The sequence below is a fragment of the Antechinus flavipes genome, chromosome 6 (assembly GCF_016432865.1).
Source record: "Antechinus flavipes isolate AdamAnt ecotype Samford, QLD, Australia chromosome 6, AdamAnt_v2, whole genome shotgun sequence".
In the NCBI taxonomy this organism is placed as follows: domain Eukaryota; kingdom Metazoa; phylum Chordata; class Mammalia; order Dasyuromorphia; family Dasyuridae; genus Antechinus; species Antechinus flavipes.
In genome coordinates this window covers 203,660,840-203,675,964 of record NC_067403.1, presented here as the reverse complement: position 1 = coordinate 203,675,964, position 15,125 = coordinate 203,660,840, and the positions used below count along the sequence as shown (strand labels likewise).

Sequence of the window (15,125 nt, the reverse complement as noted above, 5' to 3'; positions counted from 1 at the left end):
CTCTTCATTCTTAGATTTTTTTTCCACACTGTCAAGATGACGAAATTGGAAAATAATACAGTATTGTTAGTCCACAGAGAAGAATTTGGAGGCAACAAATTTATTAATCTCCACCACATGCTGTGGTGCATAGGAGCAAAGTAAAGGAGTAAGGTTGTATTCTGGGCATGTAGGAAGAGCCATTTTCCTGAATGCATCAATAACATATTCAAATCTTAGTCCTGTATTCTATTTTAATCTCCTTCTCTTCTGTCTAATAGGCACTCTTTCCAAGACAGATGTCTGGCAATAACTGCACTGCTGTGACTGAATTCATTCTTTTGGGGTTAACAGATGATCCAACCCTTCGTATCATTCTCTTTCTGATATTCCTGGGTGTCTATACAGTCACATTAGTTGGTAACCTTACCTTAATTATATTGATCAGAATTAGCTCCCAACTTCATACTCCAATGTACCTTTTCCTCAGTCACTTGGCTTTTGTGGATATTGAAATTTCCTCATCTATCACACCTCTCATGCTCATGAATTACCTCAAGGACATAACCTTAATCTCTCTGCCAGGGTGTTTGACCCAATTGTGCTGGGGAGCCACCTTTGGGACAGCTGAATGCTTCCTACTGGCTGCGATGGCCTATGATCGGTATATGGCCATCTGTAATCCCCTACTCTACTCCATTAACATGACTTCTAAGGTCTGTACTCTATTACTCATCACGTCCTATGTGGGTGGCTCTGTGAATGCTTGGTTCTTTATTGGTTGCTTATTGAATCGGTCTTTCTGTGGAGACAATAAAATCAATCACTTTTTTTGTGATTATTCACCACTTTTGAAACTTTCCTTCTCTGAAGATAATCTTGCTGAAATTCTTCCTCCTGCCTCTGCTGCATTAGTACTTATGAGCACAGTATTCATTATCATGATTTCTTATGTATACATCCTCTTTTCTGTCTTGAAGATAAACTCTACTGAGGGGAGATCCAAAGCTTTCTCAACTTGTACTTCCCATCTCACAGCAGTCACTCTGTATTATGGAACCCTTACTTTAATTTATGCAATGCCCAAGTCTAGCTATTCATCAGATGAAAATAAAGTGATTTCTGTTTTCTACAGTGTAATGATCCCCATGTTGAACCCCCTAATCTACAGTTTAAGGAACAATGAAGTAAAAGGAGCCCTAAGAAAACTGATGAGTAGGAAAGATTTTTTTCATGAATTCAGCTGAATACAGGTATTTTTACCATTTATTTTAAACATTCTTTTATTTTACAATTTTGAGTTTCAAAGTCTCTGTGTCTCCCACTCTCTCAAAACCACTAAGAAGGTAAGCAATATGATATCAATTATACAGTTGAAATCATGCAAAACATATTTCCATATTAGTTATATTTCAAAAAAAAGCAAGAAAAATAAAATTCAAGAATTATACTTTAATTTGCACTAAGGAGTCATCAGTTTCTACTTTTACTCCACGAATTCTTTGAAATTGTCTTAGATCGTTGTCCTGATCAGAATAGCCCCATCTTTGGCAGTCAGTCATTAATACAACATTATTGCTACTGTGCACAATGATCTGTCAGTTCACTTTAATTCACTTTAATATAAATATACAATTCTCAAATTTTTCCCCCTTATTTCCCAAAGCACAATAGTACTCCATCACAATCATATGCCACAATTTGGTCAATCATTTCCCAATTGATGAGCATCATCTTTATTACCAATTCTTTGGTACCATGAAAAGAATTCTATAAATATTTTTGTACATATAGGCCCTTATTCTTTTTCCTTTCATCTCTTTTGAATACAGATTAGTACTAGTATAACTGAGTCAAAGGATATGCAGTTTTATAGCCCTGAGAACATAGTTCCAAATTCCTCTCCAGAATTCCACCAACAGTTCATCAGTATACCTATTTTTCCATCATCCCCTCTAATTATTTCTGATAGGTGTGAGGTTGTTTCTCAGAGTTGTTTTAATTAGCATTTTTCTAATCAAAAGTGATTTAGAGCATTTCTTCACATGTCTAAAGACAGCTTTGATTTCTTCTTCTGAAAACTGCTCTATGACCATTTGTCAATCAAGGAATGGCTCTTATTTTTTTAAATATAAATTTGACTCGTCTATACTCAGTATATTGAGAAATGAGGTCTTATTAAAGAAACTTGATGTAAAAGTTTTTGATCTTACATTTCTATGTATGCTTTTTAGTACAATGTAATTTCCCTAATAATCTTTTAATTGTCTATTTTTGCTTTTGTTTTGTCTGTGATCTTGATTACTATCCCTGCCTTTTTTTTACATCAGATGTAGCATATTAGATTATACTCCAGTCCTTTATTTTAACTCAATATGAATCTTTCTATTTCAAGTCTCTTGTGTAAAATGTGTGTGTGTGTGTGTGTGTGTGTGTAATTGGATTCCAGTTTTTAATTCATTCTGCTATCCAAATGGCTGAGCTCATCTCATTTGCATCCACAGTTTAATAGCATAATTCCATTTATTTAATTTTTTCCTGTTTGTTCTCCCTCTACCTCTTCAAAACTTCATTCTGCTTCTAAACATTGTTCTAAACACAAAACCTGCCTTTTAAAGAGTTTCTTTCTTCAGTACAGTTTTATATATTTTTCCTATTTTACCAATTCTAGTTTAAAAAGACTTCTTACCTGTAGTAGATTTTTGAATCTCTCACCATGTGGCAAATTCATTTTTTAAAGATGTTATTTTCTTCAGCATTTTTTTGTGTTTTTTTTTTTTACCAAAATATATATATATATATATTTTTATATATATTTATATATATATATAAAATATATATATATATCATATATATATATTTTAACTCTTCTAAGTATTCTTGTTGAATTTGGATACAGTTAGCAGTTTTCTATGAGACTTTATAGCTGGTTTGACATTATTGACTCCTAATATTGTCTTTTTATCATCCCTGACACTTCAGCAGCCTTTTATGGTCAAATTATTTTGTTGTTGTTCTTGTTTGCTTATTTTCTCAGTCTATTTCTTCACTTAAAATTCTACGATAATGTTGTCCTCTGCTTACCTGGGGAATGGGAGGCATTGTCTAAAACTAGAGGATTATTTGTGCTGCCCTTTTCAGAGCAAGTTTTGGAAGTCTGTGTTTTTGGTACTTCCAAAATAATGTGAACCTGAAAAAGGTGTGATCACTGCTCTCCTGGTTGGTGCCCCTGATCCCCTGCAACCGTGAATACATAAAAACTGTGTCCAAGATCCCTGCTCTCTTGTGAACCACAACGAGGACTTTTCTCCATCCTGGAACAACTCAGAACTGCATAGGGGAAAAATAGTTTCCAGTTAATGCCAAATATTACCAGTTGTCCTGTTGGGAACACAATACGTAACTTTGTTTTACCTCTTGTAGACCTTTTCTTCTCTTCTTGTGAGAGGATGATGGTGATTCAAGGAGACTGAGAGGCAGTTGCTGTTCTCTGACCTCCCCACTGAGAGGCCTTTGCGTTGTCTGATCTCCCTCTTCTTCTCTCTGCCTCCGATTTATTTTCCCATTCCACAAGCAACACCTGTGTCAGTAAAGGCTGCTTTGCCACCCCTTTCAGATGTTCACAGCTGTGGAGGCTCATGGAGAATTGACCTGCCCCTTACAATGCACTTACTAATTCTCTTTATGTCTATAGCCAGAGAGCTCTGAAAGTGGCTGCTGTTGCCACTGTGGCAAGAGTAGGCTCCAGACAGGCCTCCACCATGGCGTTCCAGAACATTATTAGTTATGCCTGTCTTTGGTTGGTTAACACCTCTCTCTGAGGTGTTATTTTTCAAGTTGTTTGGAATGTTGGGATAGTTCAGCTTGACCACTGCCCTTTGCTCGGCCAATACAGGTATTTATTAAGTACATACTATGTCCTAGGCACTGTGTTAGCCTTGGGGATACAGTGACAGAAATTAAATAGTCCCTGTGTGTAAGAATCTAATAGTCTACTGATATAAAGGTTATGATGAAGTGATACTAATAAATGGGTTTTAGAAAAAGCACATTTTCATTTATTGTATTAAATATGTGAATTTTTGTGTTAATTGAATAAGTCTGAAAACACAAGTAATGTTCCATAAACATGGACCATCCTACCTCTGCAAAGGAGTAGATGTGCCTTCTCATTACTCTTTTTTGGATCCATAATTGTTTTTAAAAATCTTGTAGCATTCATTTTCTCCTAATTTATGTGTGTGCTGTTCTTTCCATTACTTTGTGTAGTCATTTTATATATTGATTTCTTGACTTTGTTATTACCACTCTTTAATGTAGTATTCTATTGTGTTCATGTGCCACAATTTGTTTAGCCATTCCTCAATCACTGGCTTTATTTTTTGTTGCTAATTCTTTCCTACCCCAAAAGTGGTGTTTTGGGCTTATGTGGAGACTTTCTAAAAATCAAAAACCACCTTAGTGACAAAATATACCTAAAGAAATTTATTCTTTTTTCTTTGGGATACCACTTTGTGAGAAGTGAGGAAGGAAAGATGCTAGAACAAATTTAAGTTATGTTAAAATAAAAGACATCAATAAAGAATAGTTTTTTAAAAAATAAAAATCTTCACAACCTGGTCTCTTTTCTCCTTTCAAGTCTTATGCATTCCTCCTATCCATGCATTGTATAAACTAGCTACAATGAAAAATTTGTCTTTCTCCAAACATGACTCTTCTTCTTCTGTGTCTTTACACTGGTTGTCGCATATGCATGAAATGCTTTGTGCCCCTCTACCATTGCCACTTAGTTTACTAAGCTTTTTTTAGGAGTCAGCTCAAATCCCATGTTCTGCAAGAAGTGTTCCCTCTCTAACTAAGAGTAGCTTCCTCTTTATTATTACTGTTAATCTGCTCTGTCTATAATTTGTATGCATCTGGTTATTTACATGGTGTTTCTCCCAATAGAATGTGAGTTCCTGGAAGGCAGGAACTGTTTTTTGTTTTTCATTATATTCCAAGTTAAAGCATAGAACCTGGCATATAGTAAGTCTTTATAATTCTTGTTGATTGATGAACAACTTCAATTTCATTCTCTAGATATTTTCCAGATTTTTAAGATTTTTTAGATTTTCCATGGTAGATCATATTGTCTTGACTATGTTATTATCCAAACTTGTTTTTCACTTTTTAAAAAAAATCCAGATAAAAGCAAACAAAAATAAATGAAGAGTCCTGAAAATTTAGAAAAATTTTCACAGTACTTATCTTTGGGTTGTTAATTTTCTCCTTTCCCAGTGGATTTTGAATAGCATTTCAATGACATTTAGAATTAAGATATTTAAAGAATTGTAATTCAAATGCTGCTAAACTTAACATAAATACAGAACTACTATGCAAGACAGTTCCTTGGATGTCCAAAATCATCTTCTGGCATCAATAACTATTGATGTTATTCTTAATTTTGTTATGAAAATATTTAGGCATAATTTTTGATGTGTAGCTTATTTCAAGAGAATATTTATTCTCTCACCATGCCAGACTTTGTACTGATTTCTATTTTACATGAAGCCTAAATATATCTCCATCTCTGTCTCTCTTTCTCTGTCTGTCTGTCTGTCTCTCCTCCTTCACCCATTTAAATGACTAAGATTCATTCCTGAACTGGGTTTTCATGTTTCTAGTCCCTTCTAGTACCATATAATGTCAAAGATCTGGAAGTAAGTTATATGCATAAAGCAATATTACAATGTTAGTAAGTAAAATTTTAATCAGTCAGATTATGTTATACATCCTGAAACCTTGCTACAAACAGTAAATACCAGTTAGATTGTGATTAGATAAAGTAAATTAGATAAAAGTCTTTATGTACACATTTCAGGTATTACATTTCCTCATTTCTCAAATAGAGGCTTTGGATAGAGGATTTTCATTCAAACATTTGTTACTTGATGTGGTGGAGAAGAAATTAGACTTGAAGTCAGGAGAATTGGGTTTGAATATCACTTCTGAGACTTACTGTCAATGACTAATTCTGTGGATAAGTGACTGAACTTCTATTATCCTCAGTTATCTCAATGGTAAAAATAAGAATGACACTATTTTCCTATAAAAATTGTGGGAAGAAAGTTATTTATGAAATTTAAATTGTCATATTGAATTATTAATATTATTGTTATCTGTTATTACCAACATGAGACTTGAGATTTACAAAATATAATTTTTGCCTTCCTTTCAACTAATATTTTGATATATCCACTATGCATAGGCTATGTCTGAGTATCAATGGGTAGAGAAAGAAAAAAAAAAAAAACAGGAGTCTTTTATCTCAGAGAGCTTACCTTCCATTGAAGAGGAAAGAATAAAATATTTATACAAATAAATAAGCAGAAAGTAAGTTGAGGTAGGACAAAAATTTAGAAATTTGGCTTCCTGGAAGTAGTACCCACTAGCTGAGGCACAAAGAAGGCTTGAGATTCTGAGAAGCATAATAGAGAAAGAGCATTTTCAGCATGGATATGCTCTGTGTAGAGGAACAAAGATGGGATAGACTTCTGAGTCTGGGAAATAGACAATAGACTAATTAGGCTAGAATTTGGAGTATATGCCTGAAAGTTAAGAGAAATTCATCTGAAGAGGGAGTCTGGATTCAGATTGTACAGGATCCTAAATATCAAGCTAAAGAATTTTTATTTAATCCACAAGGCAATAATGAATGTGTTCAAAGCTTGATTAAGTACAAAACATGTTCAACTGTGTGCTATAGGAAGATCATTCCTATAACTTTTTGCAGGATAGTTAGAGGAAGGTGAGACTGAAATTTGAATTAAGAGACCTTTGCAATAATTCAAGTGAGAGGAGATGAAGACTTGAGTTAAAATGGTGGCTGTGTGAGAGAAAGAAGAGGAGATGTGCTTGAGGTAGAAGTGGCAAGAATTAGCAATTGCCTGGATGGGAAAGAGAAGATGGAAAGAAGAGTAGAGATTAATTTCAGGATTGCAGACCATGGTACCTAAAGGATGATCAGGCACTTCATGGAAATAAGAAATTATAGAGATAAATGGTCTTAAGATTGAATGTTAGGGATAAGATGAGTTCTCTATTAGACTTATTGAGTTCAAAATGCCTCTGGGAGATTGAGATACAGATATCCAACTGTTAGTGATATGTGGATTTGAGTTTAGAGTTGAATATATAGATGTGAGGTTCCTTTGATTGGAGATGTTAATGGCAACAAAAGCTAATAAATTTGTTGAGAAGGTATAGAAAAAGGTTAAAGGGCACATGTACAATTAGAAAGCTACATCTGGATCATGATCTTCCAAAGGAGGCTGAGGAAAAAATGTCAGAAACATAGTAGGATTGCTAACACCAGGACAGGTAGTACCATGAAAAAACCTGAAGAGAATATATCCAAGAAAAGTGGATAGTTTGCTGTGCCTCACACACTGTAAAGAGGCCAAGAATCAATTAATCAACAACCATTAATTATCACCTACTATATTTGCTAGTGATATAAATAAAAATGCTGAAACAATTCCTATCTTCTATGTATGTAAATGGAGATTACAAAGATATCATTCTTTAAAAATTAAGAAATTATTGAAAACTTTGTAGAGAATAGTTTGAGTGGAGTGATGGGGTGAGAAATCAGATTAGAATGGGTTAAATTAGTTGGGATAATAGGCAAAGAGGAGATCTTTCCAAACTCCTTTTATAAACAAATATACAGATGCCTACCAAGAAAGAGGAAAAATAGAGAAAGAAAATGATAGATTCAAAAATTAAATAAAATACTAGTAAAAGAATTACAATAATGTCTTAAAAGGTTATTCATTATGACCAAATGGCATTTATACCAGGAATGGAAGGGTAGCTTAACATTAGGAAAACTATTAACATAATTGATTACAGTTTTTAATAATTATAATAGTTTTTAATTATGATTATATTAAATAGATGCAGAAAAAGGTTTTGATAAAGTACAACACTCACCTGCTTATTCAAAGCCATCCCAATAAATTAGCAAAAAAATTTTTTTCAATTAAAAAAAATAAAATTCATTTAAAGAGCAAAGGGTCAAGAATATCAAAGGGATTAATGAACAAAACTAAGGGAAGAAGGTTTACCTGTATGAGATCTCATAGTATGTTATATCAGTAATTATCAACACTTTCTGGTACTGATTAAGTAGGAAAATGAATAAATGGAATGGAGTAGACACACAATAAATAATTTTTAGAAAGATTATAGTAACTTTGTGTTTGAAAAAATTAAAGATTTAAGCTTTTGATATAAGAATTCACTAGTTGGTTAAACTGTTGTGAAAACTGGGAATATAAAGATAGGTGTTATAAGAAAAATAAGAGAACGTGGAAGTTATTATGTCTTAGACTTATGGATAGGAGAAAAATTGATGAGAATAAGAGATACAAAGCATTGTGAGATGTAAAATGGATAATTACACTTACTTTATACAGAAAATTTTTAAAATTTTGATTTGTTACAAATAAAACCAATGTCAGCAAGATTGGAAGGAAAGTAGCGAATTGAGAAAACATTTTTATAGACAGATAAAGGTCTCAAACTCCAAATACTTGAAGAACTTTATCAAATGTATAGGAATACGAACTATTCCCTAATAGATAAAAGGTCAAAAGATATGAAAAAGTAATTTTATAAAGAAATCAGAACTTTATAATCATATGAAAACATTTTCTAAATCATTATTGATTAGAGAAATGAGGTATCATCCTATACCTATCAGATTGCCTAAAATAATAGAAGTGGGAAATTGCAAGTATTAAAGGGAATGTGAAAAAAAATGGACATGAATACAATTAATATTGATGGAACTGTGAATTGATCCTAACATTTTGGGGAGCAATATGGAATTATACCCCCTTAATTATAAAACTGTATATACTCTTTAAGCAATACCCCTATTGGGTCTATTTCTCAAAGGAAAAAGGAAGAGAATCTTTATGTTCTAAAATATGTATAACAGCTCTTTTTGTGGTGGCAAAGAACTGGAAATTGAAGGAATGCCCATTAGTTGGGGAGTGGCTAAACAAATTGTCATATGTGATTGTGATAGAATACTACTGTAGTGTACGAAGTGAGAAGCTGATTAATTTTAGAAAAAACATGGAAAGATTTCCATGGATAATGAAGAATGAAATGAGCAGAACTAAGAGAATATTATATATGCAGTAACAGCAGTATTATTTGAAGAATAAATGTGAATAACTGAGTACTCAACTTAATTAGAAAGGACTTATAAAAGAAGATGATTTCCATCTCTCAAGAAATAAATAAAGGATTAAATAGAAGTATACATATTATGGATTTACATACATATCAAATAGTGGTCTTCTCTAGAGTGAGGTGGAAAGAAAGGGAGGTAACTGTTTAGAACTTAAAATTTAACATAAATTAAATTGGGAAAAGTTTACTTCCATGAAATTAATAAGAATAAAATAAAACATAAATGTAAAGTAATATTTTGATCCCCAAACAATTGATCCCAACATATTGATCCCAAAACAATTATTGAGAGCTTCCATGGCAGATCATATTAGTTTGGCTGTGTTGCTTTTTAATCTTGTTTTTCAGTACTTAAAAATCTTAGATAAACATAGATAAAGAAAAAATAAAAGAAGACCCCTGAGAATTTGGAAAACTTATCAATTTATCTGTTAGTAATTTTCCTTATCCCAGTAGATTTCAAATGACATTTTAATGATGTAGGTTACATTTGCTATTAAGATACTCAAGGGGTTATATCCCAAATGTTACAAAAGCCAATATATAAAGCATAGTGCCATACAAAAATAATTCCTTGGAGTCTACAGTTATCATCTTCTTGCATCAGTAGGTACCACTGCTGTTCTTGTTTTCAGTATAAAAATACTTAGATCTAATTTTAAATTTGTAGTCCAGTTCAGAGAGGTTTGTCTCTTCCTCTTGCTATGGAAGACTTTATATTAACTTCATTTTCCTTTGTCTATCTGTCTGTCTTTTCTTTCTCTCTTTCTTTCTCCCCCTCCTTTCCTTACTCTCTGTTTTTCATTTCTAATAAAAGTCTTTATATTTTTGTTTCATTATAATATCATATAAAGTCAAATATTTGGAAGTGAACAATATTCATGGAGCATTATTGCACTATATTAGCAAGTAAATTCTGATCTATCACAGGTCATTTCATATATCTTGAAATGATTCCCTGCAAATAGTAAGTACCTGATAGAACATTATTGAGTAAGGATACCTTAGGTAAAGTGCTCTGTGTATACATAGGTGCATTTGTCTCATGTTATTCCCCTACACCCACACACACTTTTTAAATAGAAGCCTGGCAAGAAGAATTTCACTCATATATTTATTGGTTAATAATAGTGGAAAGGAAATTAAACATGAAGTCAGAAGAACTGGGTTGGAATCTCAGATCTGAGTCTTACTGGCTATGATTATGACCATGGATAAGAGACTAAATCTCTGTGATCCAGTTACTTCATCTATAAAATGAGATAATAATATTTTCCTTTAACAATTATGGGAGAAAAGCAATCTACAAAAATTAAATAGTGGGACTGAGTTATTCTAATTATTATGACTATGAGCATAAAAGATAGATCTATGTAAAGCCCTGAATTGAAATAAGAAATTAGGGAGATAAATGGTTTTAGATTGCTCTCTGTTAGACTTGTTGAATTTGAAATGCCTCTGAGACATCCAGGTTGTCCTTTGTTTACAAAAAAGACGCAAAATGATATCACTATGTTAGAATCAAGTTACAGTGTGTCTGACTGTGGCTGATCAGACCAATATGAGCTCAGAAAGCTCTGCCTCAGGTTGAACACAAATAGTCCACATGAACATCCGGGGGCTTCTCCAATTTTGTGTGTCTCGTGTTTCTTTTAGGCTAATTCAGTTTTGCTTTGCTCATAGTGCACAGCACCTTCTCTGATGAGGACACGCCATGCTGAGTGATTCTGAGTGGCCAGTGTCTCCCATGCCATACAATTGATTCCAAAGTTCTTTATAGATACCTTGAGAGTGTCCTTGTATCACCTTTTCTAACCACCTTATGAGCATTTGCCCTGTGTGAATTCTTCATAAAATAATTTTTAAAAAATAAATTTAAAAAAAGACATCCAGATACAAATAGCCAACTATTGGTGATATGTGGATTAGAGTTTAAGGCTGGACATAGACAGAATTCATTTGAATGGAGATATTAATGGCAGTGGAATTTAATGCACTCATTAAGAATGTATGGAAAAAGAGGAAAGAGCACAAGATAGATGTACAGGGAACATGTGTTGTTAGAAGACTGGACCAGGATCATAATCTGGCAAATCAGGCTGATGAAGAAAGGTTAGATAAGTAGGGGGGTACTATTACCAGGAGAGCCAGTGTCAGGAAAACTCATGAGGAAAAAGTATTTATGAAAAGTAGATCATCCATCTTGTCACATGCTGTAAAGAGGCCAACAGTTAATCAGATGATAAATATTAAAAAAAAGCACCTCCTATTATTCAATCATTTTTCTAGATGCTAATGCTAACACAAATACAAAGTCTGAAACAATCTCTCATTTTAAAGCATTTTAATGAGGAATACAAAAATACTCTGGTTTAGAAATTAAGAAATTATTGATAATTCCATAGAGAATAGTTTAAATGCAATGATTGGGTTAGAAACCAGATTAGATTGTGTTAAGAAATGAGTAGAAGGAAGAGAAGTGAACTCTGCAAGGGTAGATTTTTTTTCTTCCTGAGAACTAATTGGGAAATGTCAGATGTAGCATGATACAGTGAAAGGATATCAGGGTTAAATGAAATGTTTTAAAGGATTAGACAGATCTCATCTTATTTGTAGAAATAAGGGGAAAAGTCTATAGGTAAAAAGATTAAAGACTGAAAGGAGATTTTCAATGGAGAAAGTTTAGAGTTGAAAGAGGAGGGATGGGATCAGTGGAACAGTTAAAGAGATTGGCCCTAGGAAAAAGAACTATCTCTTTTTCAGATTGTTGTAATGACAATAGGAGTCATTGAGGTATTTTGAACTGTTGAAAATGGGGGAAAAGGGATTCTAGAGGGATAGTCTTTCTTTCCTCAGAAAAGTAGGTTGTGACTCTTACCTTAAGGAAGGAAGAATGAATTAGTAGTTTGAAAATTTCACTCACTATTCCACAATATTTTGGTTTTGTTTAGGAATCCTTTTTTTCTTGTGGTCACCAAAGAAAGTGTTAGAACATCAATCGATGCATAAATGAGTGTTTATATTCAGGTTCTTCTCAGATTCTGACCTGAACAGTATCTCAATATTTTATATACTTCATTACTGAATTTACAAAAGAAGAAAAATGAGTTTAGAATTGAAAGTAATAAGAACATTCCAGGGAAAAAACAATATTCAAGATAATTTTTTTTTGGAGCTTACCAAGCACCGACAAATGTCAACATTTCAAGATAGTTTGGTTTTTAAAAGAAATATCTTAAACACATATACATACACATCAAAACATAGAGACACCCCCCCCACTTATATTTCCCTTTTATTTTTGTGCATTTTGAAAGTGTTTTGTTGTTCTTCCTTCCCTCCACTCATGTCTCATTATCCACTTAGTTACCTATCCTGACTCATAGTAGAAATTCTCTCTTGTATGATCTATGTATAGTCAAGTAACATACATTAACAGATTGGCTATGTATGGAAATGCTTGTCTCATTCTGTACCTCTAGTCCATCACCTTTCTGTCAAGAAGTGGTAAGTAATATTTCCTCATCAGCCTTTTGAAGACTTGATTTATGACCATTTTGGTCCAAATTCTGAGGTCTTTCAAAATGGTTTCTCCTCTCATGATTATTGAGGTTATTACATAAATTGTACTAGTTTTACTGAGTTCACTCTGTATCAGTTAACAGAAGTGTTCCCATACTATCCAAAACAGTCATAGTCATCACTTCTTACAAAACAATAAAATGCCATCACTTTCCTATACTATTTTGCTCAGCTATAATGGAAAGAAGCAACATGTAAAGAAGATGTGGTTAAAATAGATTGCTTCATTGCCTCCCCACCCTCCTATGCAGGAAATAGCATAGTTTCCCCTGGGAAATTTCCCATAGTTCTTCAGACAAGCTATAATATCTAGCATAATGATAGCCCTTATGTCAAGTACTAAGAGCAAAATAAAATAAGAAGACTTAGAATCCAGATTTCTCCATTCCTCTTCTTTAGTGATTTTAAAGCACAAGGATCTTAATGGAACAAGGACTTTCCTCATAATCAGCATGAGGTGAATAATATCTTCATTTGTGGAAGGTAATCTTTTGAGTAGTCAGGGATCACAAAGCAGACCCTATTTCTTTGGACGGGATTAATAATGGTAGTTATTTGGTAGAACAACATTTACATATTTGGATACAATCCTTGCATATTTCAAGAAAGATTCCTATGGTTGGAAAACAACTATCTTCAGTTGTTAAATGTTTTTTCATGTCGTCAAAATGGCAAAATTGGAAAATTATACAATATATTTGGTCCGTGGAGAAAAAAATGAAAGCAACAAATTTATTCATTTCCATAACCTACTGTGATGCATAAGAGAAAAATATAAGAGTAAGAATATATTATGGGCATGTAGGAAGTGGCCAGTGAATGTTTTCTGAATGCATCAACAAACATATTCAAATCTTAATCCTGTATTCTATTTTAATCTCCTCTTCTGTCTAATAGGCACTCTTTCCAAGACAGATGTCTGGCAATAACTGCACTGCTGTGACTGAATTCATTCTTTTGGGGTTAACAGATGATCCAACTCTTCGTGTCATCCTCTTTGTGATATTCCTGGGTGTCTATGCAGTCACATTCTTTGGTAACCTTACCTTAATCATGTTGATCAGAATTAGCTCCCAACTTCACACTCCAATGTACCTTTTCCTCAGTCACTTGGCTTTTATGGATATTGAAATTTCCTCATCTGTCACACCTCTCATGCTCACAAATTATCTCAAGGACATCACCTTAATCACTCTTCCAGGGTGTATGGCCCAAATATGTTGTACCTTTTCCTTTGGGGCAGCTGAGAACTTCCTGCTGGCTGTGATGGCCTATGATCGGTATATGGCCATCTGTAATCCCCTACTCTATTCCATTAACATGTCTCCTAAGGTCTGCACTCTGTTACTCATTACATCCTATGTGGGAGGTTCTGTGAATGCTTGGATCTTTACTGGTTGCTTATTGAATCGGTCCTTCTGTGGAGCCAATAAGATCAATCACTTTTTTTGTGATTATTCACCACTCTTGAAACTCTCCTACTCTGAAGATAATCTTACTGAAATTCTTCCTGTTGCCTCTGCTGCATTCGTACTTATGATCACAGTGTTCATTATTATGATTTCTTATGTGTACATCTTCTTTTCTGTCTTGAAGATAAATTCTACTGAGGGGAGATCGAAAGCTTTCTCAACTTGTACCTCCCATCTCACAGCTGTCACTCTGTTCTATGGAACCCTTATTTTAATTTATGTGATGCCTAAGTCTAGCTATTCAGCAGATCAGAATAAGGTAATTTCTGTTTTCTACAGTGTATTGATCCCCATGTTGAACCCCCTAATCTACAGTTTAAGGAACAATGAAGTAAAAGGGGCCCTAAGGAAATTAATTAGTAGGAAACATATTTTTTCTTGAATTCAGCTGAACACAGGTATTTTTTGTCATTGATCTTAAACATTTTTTTCAATTTTGAGCACTTTGTCCCTCACTCTCAAAACCACAGAGAAGGCAAGCAATAGGAAATCCCAATTATACATTTGAAATCATGTAAAACACATTTCCATATTAGCTATATTTCAAAAAAGCAAGAAAAATAAAATTCAAGAATTATACTTCAGCTTACACTAAAAATTCATCAGTTTTCTCCTTTTTCACCATGAATCCTTTGAAATTGTATTAGATCATTGTTCTGTATAATGTCTAAGCTAGCTCTCTGGAGGGCCTCAGGAGCAGAGTCAGGATCAGTCAAAGGATCAGTCCTTGGTCTTTAGGAGGAGAAGTGAAGGAGGCAGGCAAGCTGTCATATGGTCATTAAAAATGAATCCTGGACTCAGGAGACTGAAGTCTTCTCTCCTCGGTGTACTGCAGAGAAGAGCATT

General features: G+C 33.6%; 2 protein-coding genes across 2 annotated transcripts; both read left to right on the top strand.

The window, feature by feature from the left end:
* The first annotated feature begins 278 nt into the window (after positions 1–278).
* LOC127541509 (olfactory receptor 508-like) lies at positions 279–4,838 on the top strand. The gene is made up of 2 exons (XM_051966748.1): positions 279–1,212; positions 4,795–4,838. The coding sequence occupies exons 1-2, from the start codon at positions 279–281 to the stop codon at positions 4,836–4,838; spliced, it is 978 nt and encodes a 325-aa protein (XP_051822708.1).
* An 8,884-nt stretch (positions 4,839–13,722) lies between these two features.
* Positions 13,723–14,661, top strand: LOC127540644 (olfactory receptor 480-like). Its single transcript, XM_051965422.1, has one exon. It carries the CDS (start codon positions 13,723–13,725, stop codon positions 14,659–14,661), a length of 939 nt encoding a protein of 312 aa, XP_051821382.1.
* The last annotated feature ends 464 nt before the right edge of the window (positions 14,662–15,125 follow it).